This window comes from Chelonia mydas, chromosome 3 (genome assembly GCF_015237465.2).
Source record: "Chelonia mydas isolate rCheMyd1 chromosome 3, rCheMyd1.pri.v2, whole genome shotgun sequence".
NCBI classification, from domain to species: Eukaryota; Metazoa; Chordata; order Testudines; family Cheloniidae; genus Chelonia; species Chelonia mydas.
In genome coordinates this window covers 101,675,934-101,700,027 of record NC_057851.1, presented here as the reverse complement: position 1 = coordinate 101,700,027, position 24,094 = coordinate 101,675,934, and the positions used below count along the sequence as shown (strand labels likewise).

General features: G+C 45.7%; 1 protein-coding gene across 1 annotated transcript; it reads left to right on the top strand.

Annotated features, from left to right (window-relative positions):
- Positions 1-3,620: 3,620 nt before the first annotated feature.
- On the top strand, positions 3,621-5,224 carry OLIG3 (oligodendrocyte transcription factor 3). Its single transcript, XM_007058070.3, has one exon. It carries the CDS (start codon positions 3,860-3,862, stop codon positions 4,679-4,681), a length of 822 nt encoding a protein of 273 aa, XP_007058132.1. The 5' UTR covers positions 3,621-3,859; the 3' UTR covers positions 4,682-5,224.
- The last annotated feature ends 18,870 nt before the right edge of the window (positions 5,225-24,094 follow it).

Sequence of the window (24,094 nt, the reverse complement as noted above, 5' to 3'; positions counted from 1 at the left end):
GTGTGTTGTTTGTGGATCTTCTGAATAAGTGCTGAAAGACCGGGCCCAAAGTATAATGTCCTAACAGCAAGTGACTGCCCACTGGCATCCAATCAATGATGCTGGCATCCCTCCCACCCGGGAACCCAGCTCTCTACCATTATCTGGTCCATCAACCCATTCAATACACCCGGCTTTAAAAAATCCGGGTGTAAAGATCCTGGTTTCCCACCCCTCTGGCCGGCACATGCAACTCAAATCTGGCCATCCCTGGGTAGGACAGAGAGAGAAACACAAGCCAATTTGTCACCTGCAATTAACATGCCCTCAATCTGTAACTCCCCCCACAATCACTGCTTGGAGGTAACCTGCAACTCTAGAAAGATCGCACGTGCTGAGCGGCCCTTGGCAATGCGAGACGCTGAAATCTGCCGCAGATCTGCGCTTGTTCGAACGCCATGACCCCAGAGGGGGGAGAAGGCAGCCAGGAGGAGCTCCATTTCTCTCTACGGATCCCCCTTCCTCCTCCAGAGCCGGGCTGGCCCAGCTGAAAGGGTGCCCCTCTCCTCCACCACACGTTCCCCTCGGAAGAGGGAAGCAGCCACCCGGATTCCAACCGCGGGGCATTAGCCCCTGGGGAAGGCTGCCTGGCTTCTCCCGTGCAGCAGACGTTTGGGTAGAAAGCCGGGAACTGTCGCTCCTGTCTCTTGCTAAGAGGAAATAAATATGAGGACAGGGCTCTTCATAAACGCCAGCGCCTGGGGCCCGCCAAGCAGGAGGCTGTGCCATTCACCCGGCCCCTGGTCCGATGGAAGCTCTCTTAAGGTTGGTTGTGAGAGTGAAGGTCTCTTAAGACAGACCGAGTAGAATTCCTTTGCTTACAGCTATCGCATTACTCTGCTCACTTGTGGGGGGGTTTATTGCGGGTGTGGTTCTTTTTTCCCCTTCGTCTATAATAGTTACACATTTGCCTTCTAGCCTGTTAATAGTTCAGCAATTAACACTCCCTTTATTGACTCTTCAAGAGCTTAAAATAGATACACCTTTTCCTGAGACTCAGTCGGCTCCCCTGCAGTTTACATGTTGTGCCAACAGTTACTCAAGCCAGTAGAGAGGTTTCCGAGAGAGAAAGAGACAGCGAGAGCGAAACTCCGGCTGTGTTTTCAGGAATAGAGATAGCGCTAGGAGTTGAGTCCTGCTTGGTCCTTCTTAGATTTACTTCCCTTGGCTGGGAAGAGGGGGGCGATCATCAGATGCATGATTCAGTTATTGGTATCGTTAAAAGGGAACGGATCGTCGTAGAAGCGCCAGATTAGAGGGAAGTTGGGACATGTTATTCAGACAGCTTTGCTTTCTCTTGACACAAGGAATGTTTCAGCTACGAGGAACGCCAAGACTCCAAGGCTCGCAGCAGAGGCTTAACGAGCTGAAATTGAATTCAATTCCTTTCCCGTCTGTGATACATTCTTCCGAACAAGGGGAAATGCACCTTGTTTCTCCGTCCAGTTATCGGTCTAAACTTGCCGTACAGTGAGAGAAGGGTCTTTTCTTTCTACCAGTGTATCTGCTCCAATGCCCAACGCGGGATTTACAGGCAAACAATGACAATTAGAACGTCTTAAATTTGTCTCAGCAGATTAAGTACAGTTAGAATCAATAGGATGAAAGCGTCCATCCCTTTCTGGCTCTTTTCCATGTGGGTCTGAAGTCTCTTTGTAGTAACAATGACTTGGGCCCTAACTGCCAGCGGTTGCTTTTAGTGTGAGCAGTGCAATGGGTCGTCTTCTCTCATTAAACCCATCCCCAGACTGAAAACTCCTGTCAAGGTTTCATTCTCCAATCAGGTGTGTTGTTAAAGGGGGAGTCCAGGCTTCAACTGGAGCCAGTTTCACAGGTTAAAAGCACCACCGCCTTGTCTACACAAGAGTGGTTGAAGGGGTTGGTTGGAACGTGCTAGCCTTCTAACCAAACACCTTAATCAAGACAAACCTTCGCTGTCACTCTTCACAATTCACTCCCTAGCCTTTCCCTTTCACACACCCATGCAATCAGCATGTGCAGAGCACACACAAATCAATCCCAGGCAATCCCAGGGGAAGAGCAGCCTCTCTGAACACCTGATCTCTATAAAACTACTCCTGGAGTCCAAATTACACTCTTCCTCAGAAGCACACCTGCCTTTGGCAGGCTTTTCCTGCCCCCTCAAACTCCCTCTCCCCAGCCCCGCAAAGGCGCATCCCAATGCATAGTGTCTCTGCCAGGCCCACACAGAAAGCACTCACATATGGCCACAAACAAACCCTACATACACATCGGTACCCAGACTGCCGAATATCTGGAACCCTCTTGCATGACGCTTCTCACAAGCTCCTCCACAATACACACACACGTAGGGCAAAGTAAAGACTTCCAGCTAGAGACACAAACTGTCATCCTCCAACATCCCAACACATTCCTCCCTCCCTCCCTCCCTCTCTCTCTCTCTCTCTCTCTCTCTCTCACACACACACACACACCAGTCTCTTACTGTGTCCGTTATCAAATATATACCAACCAAAACAAACTAAAACTACTTCACGGAGCCAGTTACTTACTCTAACAAACATTCATCGCATCTATATTAGCTTTTGCTTGCAAGATTCTCTCCCTTGTGACTTGATGTTTGTTTCCTTTTGCCTGCATGTGTCCAGTTCTTTTATGCAGCTTCTCAGTCAGTCCAATTCACAGATGACTTCCTTTCCCCACCTCCTCCCATTCAGTGTATCGAAAGAAATACTTTGAGATCCGGGAATATATAATGGTCTCTCTTCTAATTTGGAAACAATTTGAATGCCCACCTTAAAAAATCCTTGTCAACACAAATTCAAAGTTTCCCATTTATTTAAAGTACAAAGAAAGTCACACGGTTGCAGCCAGAGAGATTAATTTCCAAATATTTGTAAGCGAAAGCGATTGTTTGTGGGTGGACGGCAGGCACCATATCAATTACTTATTTAAAAAAAAACTACAACATTAAGGCAGTTAAGGCACAATCCAATTTAACAGAAACCTGCAAAGCAGAGTTAGTTACGCTCAGAAATGATAAGCAAGGAAATTGTAAAGATCGGTGGCAAATGAAAACAAAGGGGAACTGAAATATGTATAGAAAAAAGATTCAGAAATGAAGACGATTATTTTCTTTCGGGGTTGGAAAGAGCAAAAGACACACACACACACACACGAAAAAAAAACCCCAAAGCAAACAATCCTACTCTCCTTCCTCAGACAAATAGAATTTGCTACAACGTTACCTAACACTGAGATCCTAGACTGAAAAATGACCCCAAGCAAATACACATCCAAATCAGACCCTCTGTTCTTTACTGTACACTAGATGCAGTTTTATATTGGAAATTAGAATCAGGGGGAGGAGAAGGCGTGAACATGCCGCGATGAGTGCGTGTTGTCAATCAGAGGGGTTTTGTGTCTGCTTGACTCCTGATGGTCCATGGCTGAGGTGTCCCAGGGTGGCACCACAATGAATATGAATGGGAGTCCTTGCTAAATGGGACAGTCAAAGCGCACCGCCCTGAATAATTGCACGTCATCCTAACAAGACCATTATAGATAGGAGGGCTTCTTTTGTCTCTTTTCTCTGCTGCAGCGCTATAAAAGCCCCTCTTTTCCAGGCTGAGGTTAGTTCAAGCATACACCAACCAGCTATCCTGTAAACAGGCTGGGTAGCCTGCGGGAGAGATTAGAGGGAGAAAGGAGAGTTTTCTTCCTGTTGGAACCTTTCCCCCCTCCCCGCAGAACCTGCAGTTTATTTATTTTTTAAAACAACCCTATTTCACCCTCTCCAGAGCAGGGAAGAAATTTCTTGCTCCGAAGCCCCAATACAATGAATTCTGACTCCAGCTCTGTCTCCAGCAGAGCTTCCTCGCCAGACATGGATGAGATGTACCTGAGAGATCACCATCACCACCATCACCACCACCACCATCAGGACAACCGGCTCAACTCGGTCTCCTCCACTCAGGGCGACCTGGTGCAGAAGATGTCCGGGGAAGGCCTCTCCAGAAACGGCTCCAAGGCCGGAGGGGAAGGCAGCAAGTACAAAATCAAGAAGCAACTCTCGGAGCAGGACCTGCAGCAGCTCAGGCTGAAGATCAATGGGCGGGAACGCAAAAGGATGCACGACCTGAACCTGGCTATGGATGGGCTGAGGGAGGTGATGCCCTACGCTCATGGACCTTCCGTGAGGAAACTCTCCAAAATTGCTACCCTCCTGCTGGCCAGAAACTACATCCTGATGCTCACCAGCTCCCTAGAGGAGATGAAGAGGCTGGTGGGTGAAATCTATGGAGGACACCACTCCGCCTTTCACTGCGGGACAGTGGGGCACTCAGGCGGGCACCCGGCCCACGCAGCTAGCACGGTCCACCAGGTCCACCCCATCCTTGGCAGTGCCTTGTCTTCAGCCAACACCTCCTCCCCGCTGTCCGCCTCCCTACCAGGGATTGGCACGATCAGGCCCCCTCACTCTTTACTCAAGACTCCCTCTGCCCCGCCAGCCCTCCAGCTTGGCAGTGGCTTCCAGCACTGGGCGGGTTTGCCTTGCCCTTGCACTATCTGTCAAATGCCCCCTCCGCCACACCTGTCTGCCCTCACCACAGCCAACATGAGCAGGATCTCAGCAGAATCCAAGGACTTACTGAAGTGACACTGAAAACTCCGGCGCCCTTTTAGCTATACCAGAGATCACACTTTCAAACGAGTTCTGTTCGGTGATGCTGCAGGAAGACGCCACACAAGAAGTCCTGCGTTCGCATGCATGCTTCTCTTCCTTTGCTGAGCGCCCGTGTGTTTCCTCCCACCGACAGCCGAGCTTGTCCAAACTGCATTCGTTGTAACAAGGGATTAGTGTAGTAAGGACCTTACAAAGGTAATGTTTTAGTTGGATTCTCGGGCCATGTTTTCTTCTTATACTAAAACAAAAATCCCTGTTGTAAAAACAAAACAAAAAATGTAAATATTTCCTTAAAGTGGATGCAAAAAAAAAAAAAGAAAAAGAAAGAAAAAAAGAAAAAAAAGACATGGTGGTCATTGTACGGTTCGCAGGTGCAAAGAGACGATGAGTTGTTTGGGGTTTGTTTGTTTTTGGTTTGTTTGTTTGTTGTTTGTTTGTTTTTAAAGGCAACACCTACACTTCTGGGAAGCTTCTCTGCTCCACTCCAGGATATGACAGCTAGGAATGACGATGACTTTTCACACAATATAGCTTAAAAGAATGCATGCATGCTTATAATTGAATCTCCTTTAAACATGTTGTACTGGCAATGGTGCAGTTTTCCTTGTAACAAGGATTTAATAGTGAATTCTCTAAAGCGTTTCTCTCCCTCTCCCCCCCCCCCCCCCCCCCCAGGTCTGTGGCTGTATAAAACAAGAAAGAGAAACAGTGCAAACCACGCGCAACATCCCCAAAGCCTGTTTGGCCAGATCTCCTGCTGTAAGTGCAGTGTAGTAGTCCGCTGGCTGGGGTCCACATTGCCCTCATACCCCTTGCTCAGTTAGCTGCATGCAGGGTCGACTCTGGCCGGATTGGTCATTGTGTTACTCCACTGGAACTTTCCTGTTGTTTTATGTTTGGTTTTGTTATGTTTTCCTGGGCATTTGCTTGAAATATTTTGTTAGGGCCTCAAAGACAACAACCTGTCTTTATTTTTTATATATTCTTGATAACTATCGATATATTTATTATGGACCAGTATTTCTGGGTGAGATTTCAAATAAAAAACAATTAAATAAAAGTTCTGGTTTCGCCTTTGTCTGGGACTGCAAGACAAGAAAAGGAAAGCCTGTCTCTTGCTGTGACTTTTCTCAACAAACTGAAGAAGGCTAACAAGAACTGCCTTTAAGATAGCAATAAAACCGGAACCAATTGTCTAGCCTTCACCCATACCCCCTCTCTCCCGTGTGTTCTTGCGTGTGTAAATGAATTGCTTGAATTATAGGGCTATTTCTCTTTATACAGTATGGAAAATCTTTATGAATGCATAAACAAATCACCATAAAGTGATTGTCAAATATACAGAAGGATCCAATTGACACTTGGTGCAAAATGCAGATGCATTCACGGAAAAGATGAGAAGCAGTAAGTTAACTTTTCTTTATGTCCAAATAACATTTATTTTCCAGGTTAAAATAGATTTTAAAAACAAATCCGTTACAGAAAATGAACTATGAAATATTACAAGCTCAAAATGAATCTCAGAAGAAAAATAATAGAAAATATTTTGGGGAAAAATGTGTTTCTGGGTTGATTGGATAGCAGTCACGAAATTCCCCATTTCTCAGATATTTATGAAGAGATTGTTATTTTCTGTAGAGCGGATGGTTTTTGCATAATTACTAGAAAAGAATCAGTTACTTATCGCACATGAAGGAGGCATTAATAATATAGGGAAATGATTGGAAATCGGACCTTTATTTTCCTTCCTTCTTCTACCCCATCTCTAACACTTCTCTATATGGCCTCTAAATTAGACATACAAATGCTGTAAGAGAAACTCGACCATTTAGAATTGCTCTCAGACTTCTGCTCTGCTAGGTACACGGAGAACTTTTGTCACTGTAAATTCCATGTGTTTCGACCTCGATGACTTTGTGAAGTAGCGGTAGTTATTGTTCGTTACTAAAAAACAAACACACACCCCAAACCCAAAAAACCTAACACAACTCCCACCCTCCATCCCCAAACAAAATAACACAACAACGACCACTTTTTGGTTACTGAGAACTTCCGAAGAAGTTTCCCAGAAGGGATTTGAAACGAAGTCTGACCGCAAACCGAACTGTTTATGTTCAAATAAAAACGATCCGAAGTGAGTTTGATTCCTGATTCCTGAATGGGGTTCGGGGTTTAGAAGGAAAGGAACAGAGGGAGGAAAATTTATGTTGTTCAATCTGAAAGAAACTCCCTATTTTCATTTTAACCCCAAACCTGCCCGTAGAGTCCATGGAATGGGGAAAGGGATAAAGAGAAGATCTAATTTGGCAGGGGGATTATTTCCAGTGGAGTTAGGCGACAAATAGGGGGATAATGGTCTGTTTCCCTTTGGTGATTCATTCCGCTGGGTGATGAAGGAGCTGTCGAGGAGTTACTCGAAACAAACAGAGTAACTCAGCTCCGTTCCTCGGGAAGTTTAATATTTCCAAGGTGGGGAGACCCGAATCAGTAAGTGAAGCAGCTTTTCCAATGCACCCAAAGTAACTTTACTTGTTTTAATACAGTGACTGCGAAGTGCTACAGCAATTGATTCCTTTGTAAACCAACGGAAAACACCAATACACATTTGCAGTGGGAATATGTTACACTAACGAAAAGGGCCTTTTCAATTTAGTTTTCTCTTGTTTAAATTAATCCAGCCCCCTTCGAAAATGAACTAATTAGTAACCGCTACATTTTCTTTCTTTCTTTCTTTCTTTCTTTCTTTCTTTCTTTCTTTCTTCCTTTCTTTCTTTCTTTCTTTCTTTCTTTCCACAAAGTCTAATATGTAAATTGAAGACAGATAGGACAAAAGTTAGAGCAAGCCCTGCACATGCTGGCCAGGTCTGGTTCTTCTTACTCAAGCGAGTTGTCCCATTGAATAAAGCGAGCAGGATTTGGTCCTGTGAATTGGGAGACGGGAGACGGGGACTTCTTTTTGACATATAACTAAACCATCTTTGGGTGCGATCGCCAGGAGGTTACAGCGCTACACTGGGAAAGTAGATGCAACTGGCCGGAATTCATATTTTAAAGAAAACTGCAGTCATCGGTATCAAACAAAAAGTGAGACCTTGATGGGATCTGGTGGAAATCCACTTGCATTCAAAATTTGATCCCCCGAAAACGTTTGCCGCATCCAGAACCTAGCCCGGTGCCCTTAAATTAGTGGGATGGGGCAATTGACTAGGAGAGAGGTGTAGAATTATCACCGTGTCCTTCTTCTTCTTCTGGGCTTGGGAGCTGAGTACCAGGAGGCTGACCAAGCAAGTGCTTGTTTTTGGGAAACACAGTGACAAACCCAGATTAGAAAGGCCTTGGGCCAAATCCTGCCCGCTTTACACATACTCATAATCCCTCTGGGGGCTACGTTTTATTCTCAGTGACCCGAGTGTAAATTCAGAGCAACCCCACGGGAAGCAGGAGAGTTATTCCAGTGAAACAACAGAAAGCAGACTGGCTGCAAGGGATGAGTAAAGGGAACATCATTTAGTGAAAATGTGGGTAATCCCGGGGCTGGAGACCAGGGCCCAATAAAGATTTTTAAATATTGTCGATAATAAGTTAAAATTAATGCTAAAGAAAGTGGCAAGAAGCTCAGTGGAAGGGAGATTTCTTATTCCCTGCGCTCTGATATTTCAAACTCTTCTCTAAACGACTCCTCCACCGGCAACTACATCAGGGTCTGTTATCATTCTATATACAGCTCTAGCTGGATGTTTAGATACTCCTTCTCTTCAGGGTCAAGTGAGGCCTAGCAATGCTGAGCTGCATCGCCTTTTCTCCCCATGTGGATTCCCTCAAGACACACGTCAGCGTTTTCACACCACGCTGCCGTTTAGATTATGGATAGTGGCAATGGGGAGATTTCAGAGTGCAGTGAGCCTGGTTGCTTGTACTGTGTTTGGGGACTACTCCGAATCGACCTCCCCGTGGCTTCTCATCAGCTGGGCTTTGTCTGATGACTCCCTGTTCAGATATTGGAAAGGAAAAAAAGAGCAGTTTACTGTTTTTGAAAGTTCCTCACGTTTTATAGAGTGAAAAAAGGACCCTTCGTCCTGTCTCTGCTACTGGGAACACTAGGACATAGCACGGGTGATTTTTATTCCTTGCGGTGTTTTGCACGCGTCTAGATTCCCACCGGTTTTTAATAAACCAGACACCATTCCCCACTCTGCTTTCTCACCCCCTGGTATTAATGGCGTCAGCACCCGGGTCAGTTACTGAACTGAATTCCCCACCTCGTTTCTCCTGCCTAGTCTCGGGGAATCAGGAGCACATTTCGGAGGGTAACATCACGAAAGGCGCCAGTCTAGTTTTCCTCTTGAGCTCTCCTGGACCAATTGGGAGAGTTTTGCTTGTGTAAAGACTGCAGGGTTGGGTTTGAGGTCACTTGGTGCAGTTTCTGAGCTCGCTCGGCCAAGCACGGCCTGCAAATCAAGGGAGTGATCCTTCCCCTGGCGAAGAGAAGCAGCAAACGGCAGCCGGAAAGTGGTTTTCCGTAATGTCCTCGTTCTCTTCACTTTACACCCCAGGAACCGACTAGGTTAGTGCGCTGCTCCCGCCCCAGCACTCGTGTTGTACGAACTCTCTTTATGGCCTGGGAATCTGCCCGGGCCCCTTGCACAGCAGAACCCAGGCGACTGGGGAAGCGGGCTCGGGCGTGCACCACCCGTTCGTGTCTTAATTCCCAGTCGAGCAGGGTCGAGCTGACAGCTACAAAAGCTCGAGTCAACTTTGGAGGTGTCTATAAAGAAACACTAAATGCATCAGCTGAGTGCTCTGGACTCAGGGGAGCTGGGGGTGGGGGCGAATCGAACGGCGGATTTAACAGCAAGATGCAAGAGCAGAGAGCTTGGAAACAAATGTCCCATTCCCAGCTCCGGCTCCTACGCGAGCGAGAGCTAAACTATACCCCCGGCTCCCTCCGGGCACGCTGTGGCTGCATTTCACCGGGAGAGAGAGAGAGGAGGAAACAGCAGCACGAAGGATCTCGCTGGATCTCTCGCGCCTCTCTGGTGTTTGGGGTGGGGAAATCCCGAGCAGTTTGCCTGCCCCTGCGTGGAGCGGACAGGCACTCAGGGTGCGTGAGGGGGGGGGGGCGGGGGGGACTAAGCTCCAGAAGAGGGGGCGGGCAGCATCCAACTTCTCGGACGGAGAGACAGAAACTCTGCACTGAGTTATATGCGATAGGAGCAAGAAACTTGGGCAAGGAGTAGCTGGTAGCTCGGCTTCCTCGTCCTTAGTCTCAGCCCAAAAACTAGAAACTTCAACCCCTCCCTGCACAGGTGCGAGTTTGCAAACAGACGCGTCAGGAGGTGCCCAGACTTCACTGGAGCTGGTTATTCTTCCAGCCATTTCACCTCCTGACATGTGCTCGATACACCCCCCATCACAGGCTCCAGCTCACACTGTCCCAGCCAGGAGGAGAGAGCGTTTGCTTCTCCCAGGGCGGATTTTAGGTTTTCCTACCAGGGGGATTTAGGATCAAAGCAGATAAGGAGGGTTTGTACTTGAGCGTGGGGGTTGGCACAGTAAAGTCGTACCTAGTGGTGGCGTGGGGAGGGAAAACCGCAACAGAGACAGCGAGCGAGAGAGCGGCTGTGTTGTGGTTTTACAGGCAGAGGCAGCGAAAGGGGAGTGACAATGGAACCAGTTTTGCACAATTCAAATACATTTTTCAGCATATCAAACCCCATACACAGCAGATTTCCCAAGGCAGGATTTAGCGAGCATATTTCCCCCTAGGTCTAAACCAATGAGGAAATGCATTTGTACAACAAATCTGTCTTGCTGTTAATGATCATATTCAGGATTTCATCAGAAGAACAGAGAACTATTCCAAACCATTCATTCATTGGTTTGGGAGGCTGGAGGACTCTGAAAGAGATTTTTTCTAGCCAGCTCCTTTGGTTTTCCTTCAAGGTCTCTCCAAGTTGTCAGGCTTGTTTTTAATTTAATCAGACTTTTCCTACGGTCCAGCAAAGAGCGTTGGGTTTGACACAACTGTTCCCACCTCCCTGATCCTACTCCTTATCCTCAGCCCTGCCTTTCTCCTGGCCCAGGGAAAAGGAGCTCTCTATATAATCTCTCAAAAGAGGAGTATCTCTACTCTCTACCACTCGAAGTTTAAAGGGCTGGATTTAAAAAAAAAAAGAAAGAAAGAAAAGAAGAAGCACAGATGAAGTATCAGAGTAGCAGCCGTGTTACTCTGTATCCACAAAAAGAAAAGGAGGACTTGTGGCACCTTAGAGACTTTAACAAATGTATTTGAGCATAAGCTTTCCTGAGCTACAGTGGGGAGATTTTATACACACAGAGGACATGAAACAGTGGGTGTTACCATACACACGGTAACGAGAGTGATCAGGTAAGGTGAGCTATTACCAGCAGGAGAGCGGGGGTGGGGGGGACCTTTTGTAGTGATAATCAAGGTGGGTCATTTCCAGCAGTTGACAAGAACGTGTGAGGAACAGTGTGTGTGTGGGGGGGGGGGGGGGGGGGGAGACATGGGGAAATAGTTCTCTCTATTGAGAGTATGTCTTTCTCTGGGCTGATAGAGGAAGCTCTCTGACCCCTGACAGTTGCTGTTACAGGGGAGCCGCTGACATTTGAGTTACACCTTTGTGAATGGCCTCTGTCCAGCCATTTCACAGATAATCTTTTCCTCCTAGAGCGAACCCAGGATCAGGGCTGGAGACTGAGCTCCAAACCCTAGTCGCCGCCTCTGGAAAATCAATCCATTTACTGGGTGATCTTTGCTCATTTTATAAGTAGGCAGAAGTAAATATACCATCGAGCCACGCTGCAATAGAGCTCAGGTCCACCCCGCTTTCCCTCGGTAATCTCAGGCTTTTGTTTTAGCGGGGTAATCACAAAAAACGTAACACGGATTATTATTCATTTCCGGGGGTTGCTGGAAAAAGGGAAACCCATTTCCTAACCATTTTGCGAACCTCTCTCCCCCCCACCCCCGGGCTGTAATTCGGAATCTTTATGGGATTCTGCGAGTTGGGGCCAGCGTCTGCGTTGCGATGTGCCCTCTGAACACCTTGGCAATAACACACCAGCAGCAACGCCCTCCTTCACAGGCTGTAACAACTGATGGGAAGGATGGGAAATAAACTGACCACGCCTAAGCGCCCGATCTCTCCTTCGAGGGCACCCCGTCCCGGCGACCAGCGCCCCGCACCTCTGCAGGCTGCAAACACTGTCTTTCAGTAACACCGCGAAAAGCAACACCCAGGAGAGCCCCACGAAGCTGCTTCGCACCTGTCCACCGAGCGAAGGAAACGGTATGGCCGGGAAGAGCACGCACCGATTTTAGGGCCCGATCCTGCTCCCCAGACGAAGCCAGGGGGAGTTTCGCTCTTGATTTCAAGGGTTCAGAACCTCGGCCTTAATTTTCCTGGGGCAACGTGCTCCTGGGCAGGCTGCGAAGAAGCCCTACTTAGGCTCCTGCCTCCATAACCTTTGTCCTCTTGTGAAGCTGCCTCCCTCCTACCCCATGGGAAAGCTCGGGCTGCTTTGGGCATGGCGGCGCTCCAGCTCCTGGCGCTACTTAGGGGAAGCAGGGCCACGGGGCTGAGACCGGGAAGCGCCGCCCCGTGTAGCGCCCAGGGACGTCAATGAACCCCTTGCTTCTGGTGACCGTCAGAACTTCATAGCGAGGGGCAGGACTCTGCGGGTCCTTTCTCGGCAATGCTCCCAAGTCCCGCAGGGAGAAAAGTTTGATCCTTTCGTCGCAGAACTGGTCCGGGTCTGGAGAGGAGAGAGACGTGGACTGGGGCGGAGCATAACGGAAATTAGAGCAGCCGCAATCCCAATGCCTTCAAACGCCCCTGTGCTCTTCCAGGAGGTCAGAGCTGGGCTGGTGCTGCTCTCCGTCACCCTTGAAACCAGTTTCTCTCAAATGCGGCCACCAGGAACTTTTCTTGCACCCACAGCCTCCTGGGGAGGGGGGACAAAGCAGCGGCCCCTCCTCTCGGGCTTCCAGGAGGGGTTGGGCCTTGCCCCCCTTGGTGCCACAAACACCTGAGGAGCAGACAGCCGGTGTGAGTTCCCCATCTTCCCGGGGCAGTGGGGCTCAGGCTTCTGGCTTCAGCCCCGGTGTGGGGGGCGGCAGGCTCCGGGGGCTTAGCAGTGGGCTCCTGCCAGGGGCTCTCACCGCGGGGCTTTGGGCTCCTGGCTTTGGCTACTCAGCGGTGGGCTACATCCCTTGGCTGCAGGATTCCATCCCCGGGCTCACCACCCCCCTCATTGCCCCTGCTGCCTCCCTACCCACCTCCCCATCCAAGACTTAATTTGTTCCCCGGTTTGCCAGGGCTGAGTACGTCTGCTGTGAAAAGTGGTATTTGTTAATATCACTTTTCACTGCCTCTCAACTAGCTAACAAGTCTGCTGCTGTGGAAAGTGGTGTTACAAACATACAAGTATCACCGTTCACAGAAGCAGACTTACTTGCTAGCAAGTCTGAACAATGCAGCCAAAAAAGCAAAAGAAACAACAACAATAATAATATTAATAATTAATAAAAGACAAGAACATGCAAAGCACCTTATATGTGTTTCTTTTCTGTTTAGGTCCAGTAAGGAACAGAGACAACTGTACATTATTGTTGTTATTGAGTGTGAAAAAAACAACAGCACATAAAAAAATTACTATGATTTGGACATCTACAAGTGCATATTTATTTGTTTTTCCTAACGTTACCTAAGTATTTTAGGAAAAATCGTCAAGTGGCCACCAGCAAGAGTTGGTGGCCACACTCTGAGCCCAGCAAAACTAATTGTTGTGAGGACCCCTGCTTTAAACACCTCCAGAACATCTGATGGTTCTTTTTTTTTCTTCCCCAGTCTGCCACAATCCACAAAAACGTCCCTTTTCCCCTGGGGCTCCCCAGTGCTTGATTTAACTCCTTTGCTTTTCATTCATTTTCCTCTTCTCCTTCACCGGGGTGAGTATGACAAACCAGGGCAGCCCCGGCCCCGCTGCCTTCGGGGCCACCTTTCCCTCTGCCCAAAAAAGGGGCGGGGCCTTATGTGCAGATGGACAGAATAGGAAGAAATCGCAGCAGTGCTTAACTTTCCTTGCTTCAGCTTAGAGCTGGGGTGGCCAGCAGGTAAACTCGTGTCTGGGGCAATTCACGTTCCCAGCAGTTACTACCAAAAGAGCAACTCGCTTTCACTCTGAACTATCCTTCTGAATAGACTCAGGCGCGTGGTTCCTCCCAGGCTTGAGCCGCTGAAGCTCTGCAGGGGGCGACGGGGCTAGCTCGCCAAACCCAGCGCCTTGGGTATCAAATCAGTGCGTCCAGTTATTTCTTCCAGACTTGGGCCAGAAGGGGAATGGCAGTACTGATCTTCGGCAGCAGGGAGTGGCGGCTTGAACATTCAGAGGGCCAGATCCTCTCCTGATGTAAACGGTCTGGCTCCATTGACTTCAATTTACAAATGTTGAGGATCTGGCTCTAATTCAGTGTAGGAATGAAGGGGAAACAATCCGAATCCCTGATGAGTAACACCCGCTTCCGAGCCCCCTGGAGACCCAGTGCTTCAACCCCCAGCCCCCGAGGGGGAAGCTGTGCCCGCGACAGTCACCGATGGACTTCCAGCTGCAGTTCTTTTGCTCGTGACGATCACAGAAGTGTTATCCACCGTCCTGTGCTCTCCACCGTCACGCCAGCGGCACGAACTTTTAAGGGCCGGGTTGCTTTTAGCTCCCATTTCTAAATCTTTTATTCCCTTGTCAGCCTCAATTTCCGAGGAATTAAAACAAAGTTAGCACTTACCACAGATTCTTGTGTATTAAGCAGCTCGGCACACACACATCTACAACGTCCAGCTGACCGATTTCAACACACACACACATCTACACCGTCCAACTGACCGATTTCATTGTTTGAACCTGACACCAAATTTCCCATCCGCATATGGTACTAAGCAAGATCTTCTATAATATATTAACATAAAGGGAAGGAGAGGGTTCATGTGACTTCTCCAGTAACCCCTAGGCTCCAGGTGTGAGGAAGAAAACCATTTCTAAAATGCTTGCCAAGTAATTCCACCTTGTCCTGCCTTCATCAAGATTCAGCTGGAAGCTGCTTGCGATTGTCGTAAGTGGACACTGGTGACTTCAAGCCAGGCAAGAGCTGGGCATTTCAGAAATAATAACCAATAGGGATGAATACTTAATAATATTTCATGTCATGTTATAGAGTCTTGTTTAACCAAGAGGTAGCTTGGAGAATACACGTGTTTAGTGGAAGACTTCCTCTAGCGCATATGCCAAGAAGAGCTATTGAAGTGAATTTGCCAGAAGAGTGAAGAAAAGACCCTGCAGGATGGTCATTCCTGACCAGTTTGTCTGCTTCCCTCCTTCACCTCAATCTTGGCTAGTTCCCCTCTGTCTTGCACCTTATCGAGTCAATTACACTGGTGAGAAGTAAGTGCTCCTTAATCAGAAGAGTAGGATTTTACATAAAGAAAGCAGGTCAACGTTTTTCATGAAAATCTAATTTCATGGGGGATTTTTATCCAAGATAAATGTCATTGATGTTTCAGATCTTGAATATTGTCAGCCAGCTGTGTTTTGCATCCACTGTGCCCGAGGGTAAATGACTCCACAAGGTGCAAAGCAGCGGAGGACCAGGTCCTGCTACTTTGGAGGTAAGGGAAAGGCTTTTGGGGGACTCCAGGCAGGCACATTTATACTGAAAACATTTCCTCCTGAATTAAAAATGAAACGTTTCAAAAAGTGAATTTAAGGCTTGTCAAATGTATAGGATTGACGGGACTGATGCGAAGGGTGGGGTGAAATCTGATGTCACTTCAACAAGGGTAAACAGAAGTGACTCAATTTTTAAGTCAGAGGTGATTTGAGATCAGAATCAGGCCATTAAGGTTTCTAATTAAGAGCAGGCTCAAGCCGGAGCAATGAGATTTCCCTCTCAGTCCTGATCTGGAGGAGCCACTTTTGTCGATGAGAAGATAGTTTATTGGTATTTACATATTAGTGCATATGGTTTACATGATCATTGCACAGACATTTGGTTATGCATCACGAAGAAGAAGAGAGTTCCGCAAAGGGGCCAGAACTTCCCCATAGTCCTACCAGACCTATAGTGGCAGAATCCCTGCAATGCTCTCAAAGGTAAATTTAACATCTGACAACTGAACTAAAGATTAGAACAGAGAATCAGCTGTCTGTTGGGGACAGAACTCACCATGCCTGAGCCTCGTACAGTGTCAGTGGTAGACACTAGACATGTTGTGTGCATGAGGCATTCCAGTGTAATCATATGTTTTTAGATCCAATTCATTTCAAGAGACACAATATAAAAATTACATGTTACGATAATAAATGTCCTCACCTATGTTACAATGACAATTTATGTTATTTAAATGGAAATATTTATAATATTATAATGTACTTTTAGTACTTTTACACTTTGTTTACTTGTTACATTTTTCTTATCTTGGTCAATAACAATAAAATAGTCACTTTCCCTTTTATTTTTATCAGTTTGTACTCAGGATCACTTTCTGATTCTCATGCACAAGCACTACCTCACAATGTTTGGGATGCAAACTGCAGGTGAACATTTATTTGCTACGAAGTACATACAATGTAAGAAATCATGGAAACATTTTTATTCGTCTTAGATTTTATAAAAGCTTATTTTTATAAAACCTAAATGAGATACAAAGCATCTTAAAATAACACACTATAAAAGAGAAGTCTATTATTAATATCTACATAACCATGCTGCTCCCCAGCCAAGAAAGCAATGAAATCGTAGTTCAAAATAATTAATAACACATTTTTCATTTACATGATAAACATATCCGGAGGACTTCTGCATCTACACTTCAGTTCAATGTTTGATCTCTTGTAGATCACTCTGCTAAGAATGTCAACTACAGTGCAAATTAGTCACAACTATGGTGGTGATTTTTCTGATGACCACTAGGAAGACACCAATTCAGTCAACACAGGTCAGGGACGTGCAACTAGATAGCAAGTCTTCTTCAGTCGACCTATCAGAAACAAAGCTCACAAGTACTAGAAGCTGTGCAGCACCAGAGCCATTACTTGGTTCATCAAGCTGAACTTTTCCTGAGCTTTGAACGAGCACTGACTGTGGCTCAGATCTCCAAAGGTGTACTTCCCATCGATTTCAATGGGAATTAGGCAACTCAATAGCTTTGAGGATCTTGGCCTATGTCACTAATGAAGTGCGAAACAGCATCATTTCATGAAGGGTCTCTTTTCACATGAGTAGCTGTTTCAGGCCCTAGCACTTTTGAAATCATACCTGTCGTGAAGAGAAGGATAAGATTTTCTGTAACAACATGAGTTGTACACTGTGGTACAATTCACAGAGATGCCAAATTAGACGCCCAAAGGGCGTTTCTATTGACACAGACAATTTGAGTAGTCTTGCTGATTTTTCAAGGCTTCAAATTTTCTTGGAACAAAACCCCTTCAGGTTTATCCTTCATAGACTATGAAGCCAGAAGGGACCACTGTGATCATCTAGTCAGCCCTACATAACACAAGCCATAGGCCTTCCCAGAATTAATTCCTGTTTGAACTAGAACATTTCGTTTAGAAAACATCCACTCTTGATTTAAAAATTGCCAATGATAGGTGTTCTACATTTTTCAGCAACTCGAAAGGCCATATACTTGTGGCAGGCAGCAGTTCAGAACAAACTCCACACTGTGATTTTGCGTCAGTCCATGTAGAATCCATATGCCACGTATTTGTCATCGTATTTCTGCATGCGGTTTTTAATTTATGATGTGTCACTGAAACAACTTACCACTGTCCTTTAATGGATAATCCAGCTTTCTGAATCCCCTTGGCCAGGAACGAGCTTCAATAGAGACCAAATTATAGGTAACAGGGTTGTGGGAGGCTCAGCATTGCCTTTGGCCCACAGCAATTATAGTAATCATGTCTGGGGTTTGAAGTTAGTGACATGTTTTTTTCATGGTCTGTGGGTCTGGGTACTTACTTGAACTTCATGTCATACATAACAAAGTTGTTAATGGGCCATGGATTGTTTTGAACAAGATACATCTCAGAACCCAGGGGCACAGGTTAAATAATGTTTCATTATTAATAAAAATTCTTACGCTCTACTCCATGCTGATTAGGCCTCAACTAGAATATTGTGTCCAGTTCTGGGAACCACATTTCAGGAAAGATGTGGACAAACTGGAGAAAGGCCAGAGAAGAGCAACAAAAATGATTAAAGGTCTAGAAAACACGACCTCTGAGGGAAGATTGAAAAAACTGGGTTTGTTTAGTCTGGAAAAGAGAAGACTGAAAGGGGACATTATAACAGTTTTCAAGTACATAAAAGGTTGTTACAAGGAGGAGTGAGAAAATTGTTCTTGCTAACCTCTGAGGATAGGACAAGAAGCAACGGGCTTAAATTGCAGCAAGGGTGGTTTAGGTTGGACATTAAGAAAAACTTCCTAACTGTCAGAGTGGTTAAGCACTGGAATAAATTGCCTAGGAAAGTTGTGGAATCGCCATCACTGGAGATTTTTAAGAGCAGGTTAGACAAACACCTGTCAGGGATGGTCTAGCTAATACTTAATCCTGCCATGAGTGCAAGGGACTGGACTAGATGAGCTCTTGAGGTCCCTTCCAGTTCTATGATTCTATAATTAGCTCTGGCTCTAGTAGCCTGCTGCATACATTCACATCCTGCTCTCGTCTACACTAGCTAGACATGTTAGATTACAACAATAAGGTTGCCTTAACTGGAAACATCATTACATCCCTCCATCATATCTTGAACTTTATACTGAACCATTAGCTGGGCTTCTCAGATTACAATAATACGGTGGCCTTGAAGAAACACATCTTCATTGGGCTTATGCAGTGTTTCAGGGTTTTTTTAAAATAATTTGAAATTTACTTTTATTGTATATCGTTATGTCTCCTCCCATGTCTCCCCCTTCTGGAGCCCCTCTATGATATTTCTAGAGGGTCACAACCTACCATTTGGGAATCTGCAAAGTAGTTTATTTTAAAGAGTAATTCCCTGATTCTACTTTTTACCCTGGTTGTAAGGATGCCACAACAGTTGCAAAGGTGGTAACAGACTTCGAAGGATAATCATCTTTTAAAACCAGACTCCTGTAGTAATTGTTTACATTAGGAAAATGACTCATTGTTGACAGTGGGGGCAAGCAGTGTTCTCCTCCAGGCCTTGTCTTATCTAGGGTTCAAAATAACATGGCCTCCTCTGCCCTACTAGCTAAACTGTTTTCAACTCCAGTTAAAGGAGACACGGGGAACCCACTATTGATATATGTTGTCAACAACGGGTCATTTTCCTAAGCTAGACACTCTCTCAGATGCAGATTCTGCCATTGATCTACACAAGGAGTGAAATCCTGAATCCACTGGTTTGCCATTGACTTCAGTGGGGCCAGGATTTCATCCAAGATCTCCCAGTAAGGGTATGTCCACATAGCAGCTAGGAGGGTGCCTCCCAGCTCAGGTAGAAAGACACCTGCTAACTCTGCTTGAGCTAGCACCTAAAAATAGCAGTGTATCTGTGCTGGTCCAGGCAGTGGCTTGGGCTCGCTGCCCACGTAGAAACACCCATCAGACCTGCTGGGTCCATACGGGGGCAGCTCGCCAGCGCCACCATCTATGTTGTGGCAGCCACACTGCTATTTTTAGCATGCTAGCTCCAGTGGAGCAAGTGCATGTCTCTACCAACACGGGGGGGCTGGCAGGGGTGGAGGGGCGGGGCGGGGAAGCATGCTTCCAGCTGCTTTGTAGACATCCCCATAGTCACTGAGAGTTTTGCTCAGAGGCTAACAGCAGAATGGAGTCCTCAGAAAAGGAATTTGCCCTCTCTCTCTCACCTTTCTAGTGACACTTGAATGACAAAACCAAATTGCCCAAAAAGCATAGCTCTGCGGCTAATTGATGACAATCAAGCACACCAAAGTCCTTCTTGAACAGTCCAAATGGCCCTAATGGTGATCGCTGCTGAGTGGTAGGAGAAAGCTTGTTTTTTCCCTTTCATCTCTGAGTCTGGTACAGGGATGCTCACAAACTTCTACATTTTGAGAAAGTGCTTGTTTTATTTCCCAGCTGCCATGAACTAACAAGCTAGTGACAGATTTTCTGCGCAGATGGGGTGGTTTGGGGAAAACATGCCTAGCAAGCAGGCTCACTCTTTCAAGCAAAGTTTATCTTCATTTATTGTGCTCACAAGTAGAGTCAGCTTTTGGTGTCGGGAAGTCCATGGCCTCGGTGCTCCCTGATTTGGGGGTGGGGCTAAATACATAAAGGAGAATCCCAGATTTTGTTTTTTAAAGGAAGTGTCTAGATCTTTCTCTTGTGAAGATAGGGTTAACAATATAAACTGATGTAGACTAGTCACTAAGGTTGAAATTGTACTGATGTTTCCTAAAGATCATACTATATTCATATTCCCCTTTACAGTCTCCTAGGGCTGGCCTCTCAGGTCCATAAAAATTATGGTCAAAGAACCCTCGGTTAGTTGAGATGACCTCAAATCAGTTTATGCTGTGAGGGCGGTGCCAGCCAGCCTGCCGCTGATGACCACTGCAAGCACCTCTGGCCATAAGGAATAGCCTGTGAGGCAACACAGTCTAGTGGACTAAACACGGGACACAGAAAAAGGAATTCTAATCCCAGCACTGACACCAGCTCCTTCTATGACCTCAGTCGACCTTTCTGTCCCAGTTTCAGCAACTGCAAACTCAGGCTGATAATTACAGCTGTACAGTGGATGACAATTCTACTTAGTGACGACTTTCAAGGTTGTGAAATTTGTTTTGGTTCTGTGCGTGGATGAAAACAAAACCTTCCAAATGGTTCTGAGAATCAGAATTGTGTAGAAATATGTTTTTGGACTGAAGACCACCTGACCTTTTCAATTCTTATAGTCTCTCTCTGGTCACTTCTGATCCAAGAGTCCTAGACAAAAACCCCCTTCCTGATGAAAACGTCATCAAAACTGACATGTTTCCACAAAATGTTTCAGCTTTCACAACAATAACTTCGTTTAGTCAAAAATGTTCCAGCCAGCGATACTGATAACACTTACCTCCCTGACGGTGTATTCGGCTTGTGAAAACTCAGTAATTAATGTTTGTAAATGGTATGTGCATCCTAAAATTCAGCAGGATGTACATAAAATGCTACACTGGCTGGAGGCCTAGTAGGCTGCATAGTTCCTAGCTTATCTGGACAATTGTGACTTTCAAAACTTGTAAAAGTGTTGGTTTTCTGCAAGACCCCGACACAAGATCCTGAGCTCCATGAGCAGCTAGGCACAGACCTGGTAAGGAGAAAGGAGAAATCTAAATAGTCTGACCTCCCCCACCTTGTGCGTGCACACACACACACACACACGTGCAGAGGTGACACATGGGCTGGGGAGAGCAAGCAGGGCCATGTGCCTCTCCCAAGATTTGCTGCTTCGCTTTACTGAGCATGCTCACATGGACTGAGCGTGCTCAGTAACATAGCTGCAACTGGCAGCTCTCACTCTGCTCCCTCTCCCACTGTCGGCAGGCACAGGTTCTCTCTGCTCACATGCATACAGAATTTATATAAAATTAATTGAATTTGGGGTGTAGCCTAAAGAATCATCCCACCCACCAGCCCCCTGTCTAAATCCTTTGGCTGGCCCTCTGCACTGTAAAGTACACATGGACAGGAGTTGGTTATATTGGTGGTGGGGGTTGCGGGTTTGCAGCCATACACAAAAATGCAAAGGCTGGCTCTGCTCACAGATTTTGGGTAAATCCAGTAAGTCAATGGGGAAGGTGGGGAATAGTACAGCAAGTAAAAAACAAAACCAAAGATCCATTCTTCACTCATCCTAAAAGGAATAGTCTTATATGTGCCACATTCTGTAGATTGTTTAGCATTCAGGCTAAAAATCAAGACCTATTTTTTTATCATTCAGAATACAGAGCAAGATTGGGATTTACTATGATGAGTTGGGTTTTCCCAGGTTGCAGGAGTCAGCCTTTTGATGTTTATAAAGGGCTTTCTCTCTCCTTGGCCCAGACACCGTTTCTGTTTCAGGCTTGCATTATATACGCCAAAGGTGGTGAATGAGAGAGAGGAAATTGAACTACTGAAATAACAGTACAGCAACTGCCTTCGGATGCAGTGTTTGTAAAACATTCACTTGACTGTGGGTATGAGTCACACCTTTTCCTCTAGGACTTCCCCTTGTCCCCCACCAAGAATGGCAGCTCTCTCTGAAATGACAAGGAGCTTGCTTGCTAGAGTTTGCAGCTCTGGTGAATATTCCACTGCTGCTCTAAATTTCTGCAAATCTGCAGATAAATGATTTTATATCTAATTCGATTCAGGAGGGCGCACACAGAAATTCAGGGAAATAAAACACTAAATCTCATTTCTTGCTTTAAAGTGCTGTCCATATATCACCACCAACCAGCATGTAAATTTTAGTCAGCCACTGGACTAGTCTTTTAAAGAAATTGAAAAATGTCTCAGTGTCCTCAAAGGACACACCTGTTATCTGAAACAGTTTTTAACCAGCTTGTTAAGCAGCTTTGACAGATCAAAGACCCTGGACAATGGGCACAAACTTTAACAATAGTTTAGCCTTGAGCAAAAGCTTCTGTCAAAGCCAGGCTTGTGCCAGTTGTATTATGGCCTACAATTGAAAATAAATTTTACTTGGATAAGTACCTCAGCCTGATCAGAGGCACTGCCGCCACTGAAACAAAAGCAGTCAGGGATAAGTTATTGACTCCACTGACAGCCTGAATGAACTTCATTATGCCAGCCCACTCTTGGAAAATGTGTCAGGTTTTAAACTGAATTAGGTGGCAGGTGCATAGACCATTTTCCTGCCCCCCTTGAGACAGCAGAGGGCCAACCATCACCTGATTCTACAGATAAATGTTTAGATTTGGTTTTCATATCGCACAGCCGTAAGTGAGAGCATATTTAAATCATAAGGCTTTCCCTGACCCCCCTTTTTCTCCCCCTGTCATTAACTTGCTATGTTCCCATGCACAGGTCACTCTGGCTTTCTGGTGTAATGTAATGTGCTTCTCCCCTAGCACAGATTACTATCAAGTTTTTGATTCATCTCTATTGCAGCTCACTTGAGCTTGCAGGATTTCTGCAGTCAACTTCTGTAAAAGAAGACTGAACTACAAGGAAATGGATCCTTTTCCATTCTCCTCTAAACAGGCACAAACCACATATGCATGCTTTTGGAAATACATTTCTCTTTGGCAGTTATGTACCTGATTCAACTCCCAGTGAAGTTAATGCAAAGACACCCCTTGACTTCAATGGAATTTGGATTGAGCACTGTCTCCATAGATTTTATATGATATGCATTGACCTATACAGTTAGAATTGGGAACTCAAATGTTAGTCTCCATACAGATTTTTTTCACCATTTAAAAAACCACCACACCAACAATAATTTAGTCAGACTTCTTGCCAAAATATAACCCTGACACTTCTCCGCTGTGGAAGCAAACTGAGATTCTACGGTCTGTATTTATTTTATTTTATTTTTTGCCTGCATATTTTGCTTGAAAACATTGCGCTTTATAGTCCACCAGGAGCTACAAAGCTAATGCAAGATCAGTGGAATTTCAGTCACTTTGGATGCCAGCTCTCATTACTTAATCATGAGACACAGAACTATTAAGACTCCTAAGAATGAAAGTCTACTTTTCTGACCAGGGAGGGAAGAGTTGGCATATGCCGTTGGCTGCGTGCAATGCGTGTTAATGAGCAAGTAAGATTCCTTTTCCCTCCTAGCAGGTTGGGGGCCCTTTAGCCATCCTGAAACTTTTGAACTGAAATGGTGTGTGCATGCCATTTGGTTAAACTGGTGTAGCTTTTGATTCTGGACAACATTTACACCAGCTGTAACATTTTACACTCAGTTAAGTTAATGTACATATACTCCCCCTTTTATTTTATTTTTTATATGCAAAGTGAGAGCTGCTTCAAAAGTCAGATTTTTCCGCAGCAGAAGGAAAATGATCTTCCAGCTTTGGTAGTGTATTTAACAATTTGCAGCAGCAGCTTGTTAGCATCAATGAAAATATTCAGCACCTTCCACCCAAGGATCTCAAAGTGTTTTATGAACATTAATTAATCATCACAAAACCCTGGTGAGATAAGCAAGAATTATGATTACCATTTCACAAATGGAGTCATACCGAAGTTATGTGATTTGCCCAAGATCACAAGCAAATCGGTGGCAGAGCAAGAATTGACCCCCCCCAGACTCCAGCTTTCTACTACTTGCTTTAATTACTGGATAAGGTTATTTCTCCTTAGCATGCTCTT

Coding starts and splice junctions, on each gene's coding strand:
- OLIG3 (XM_007058070.3), top strand. CDS start 3,860: ATGAATTCTGACTCCAGCTCTGTCTCCAGCAGAGCTTCCTCGCCAGAC.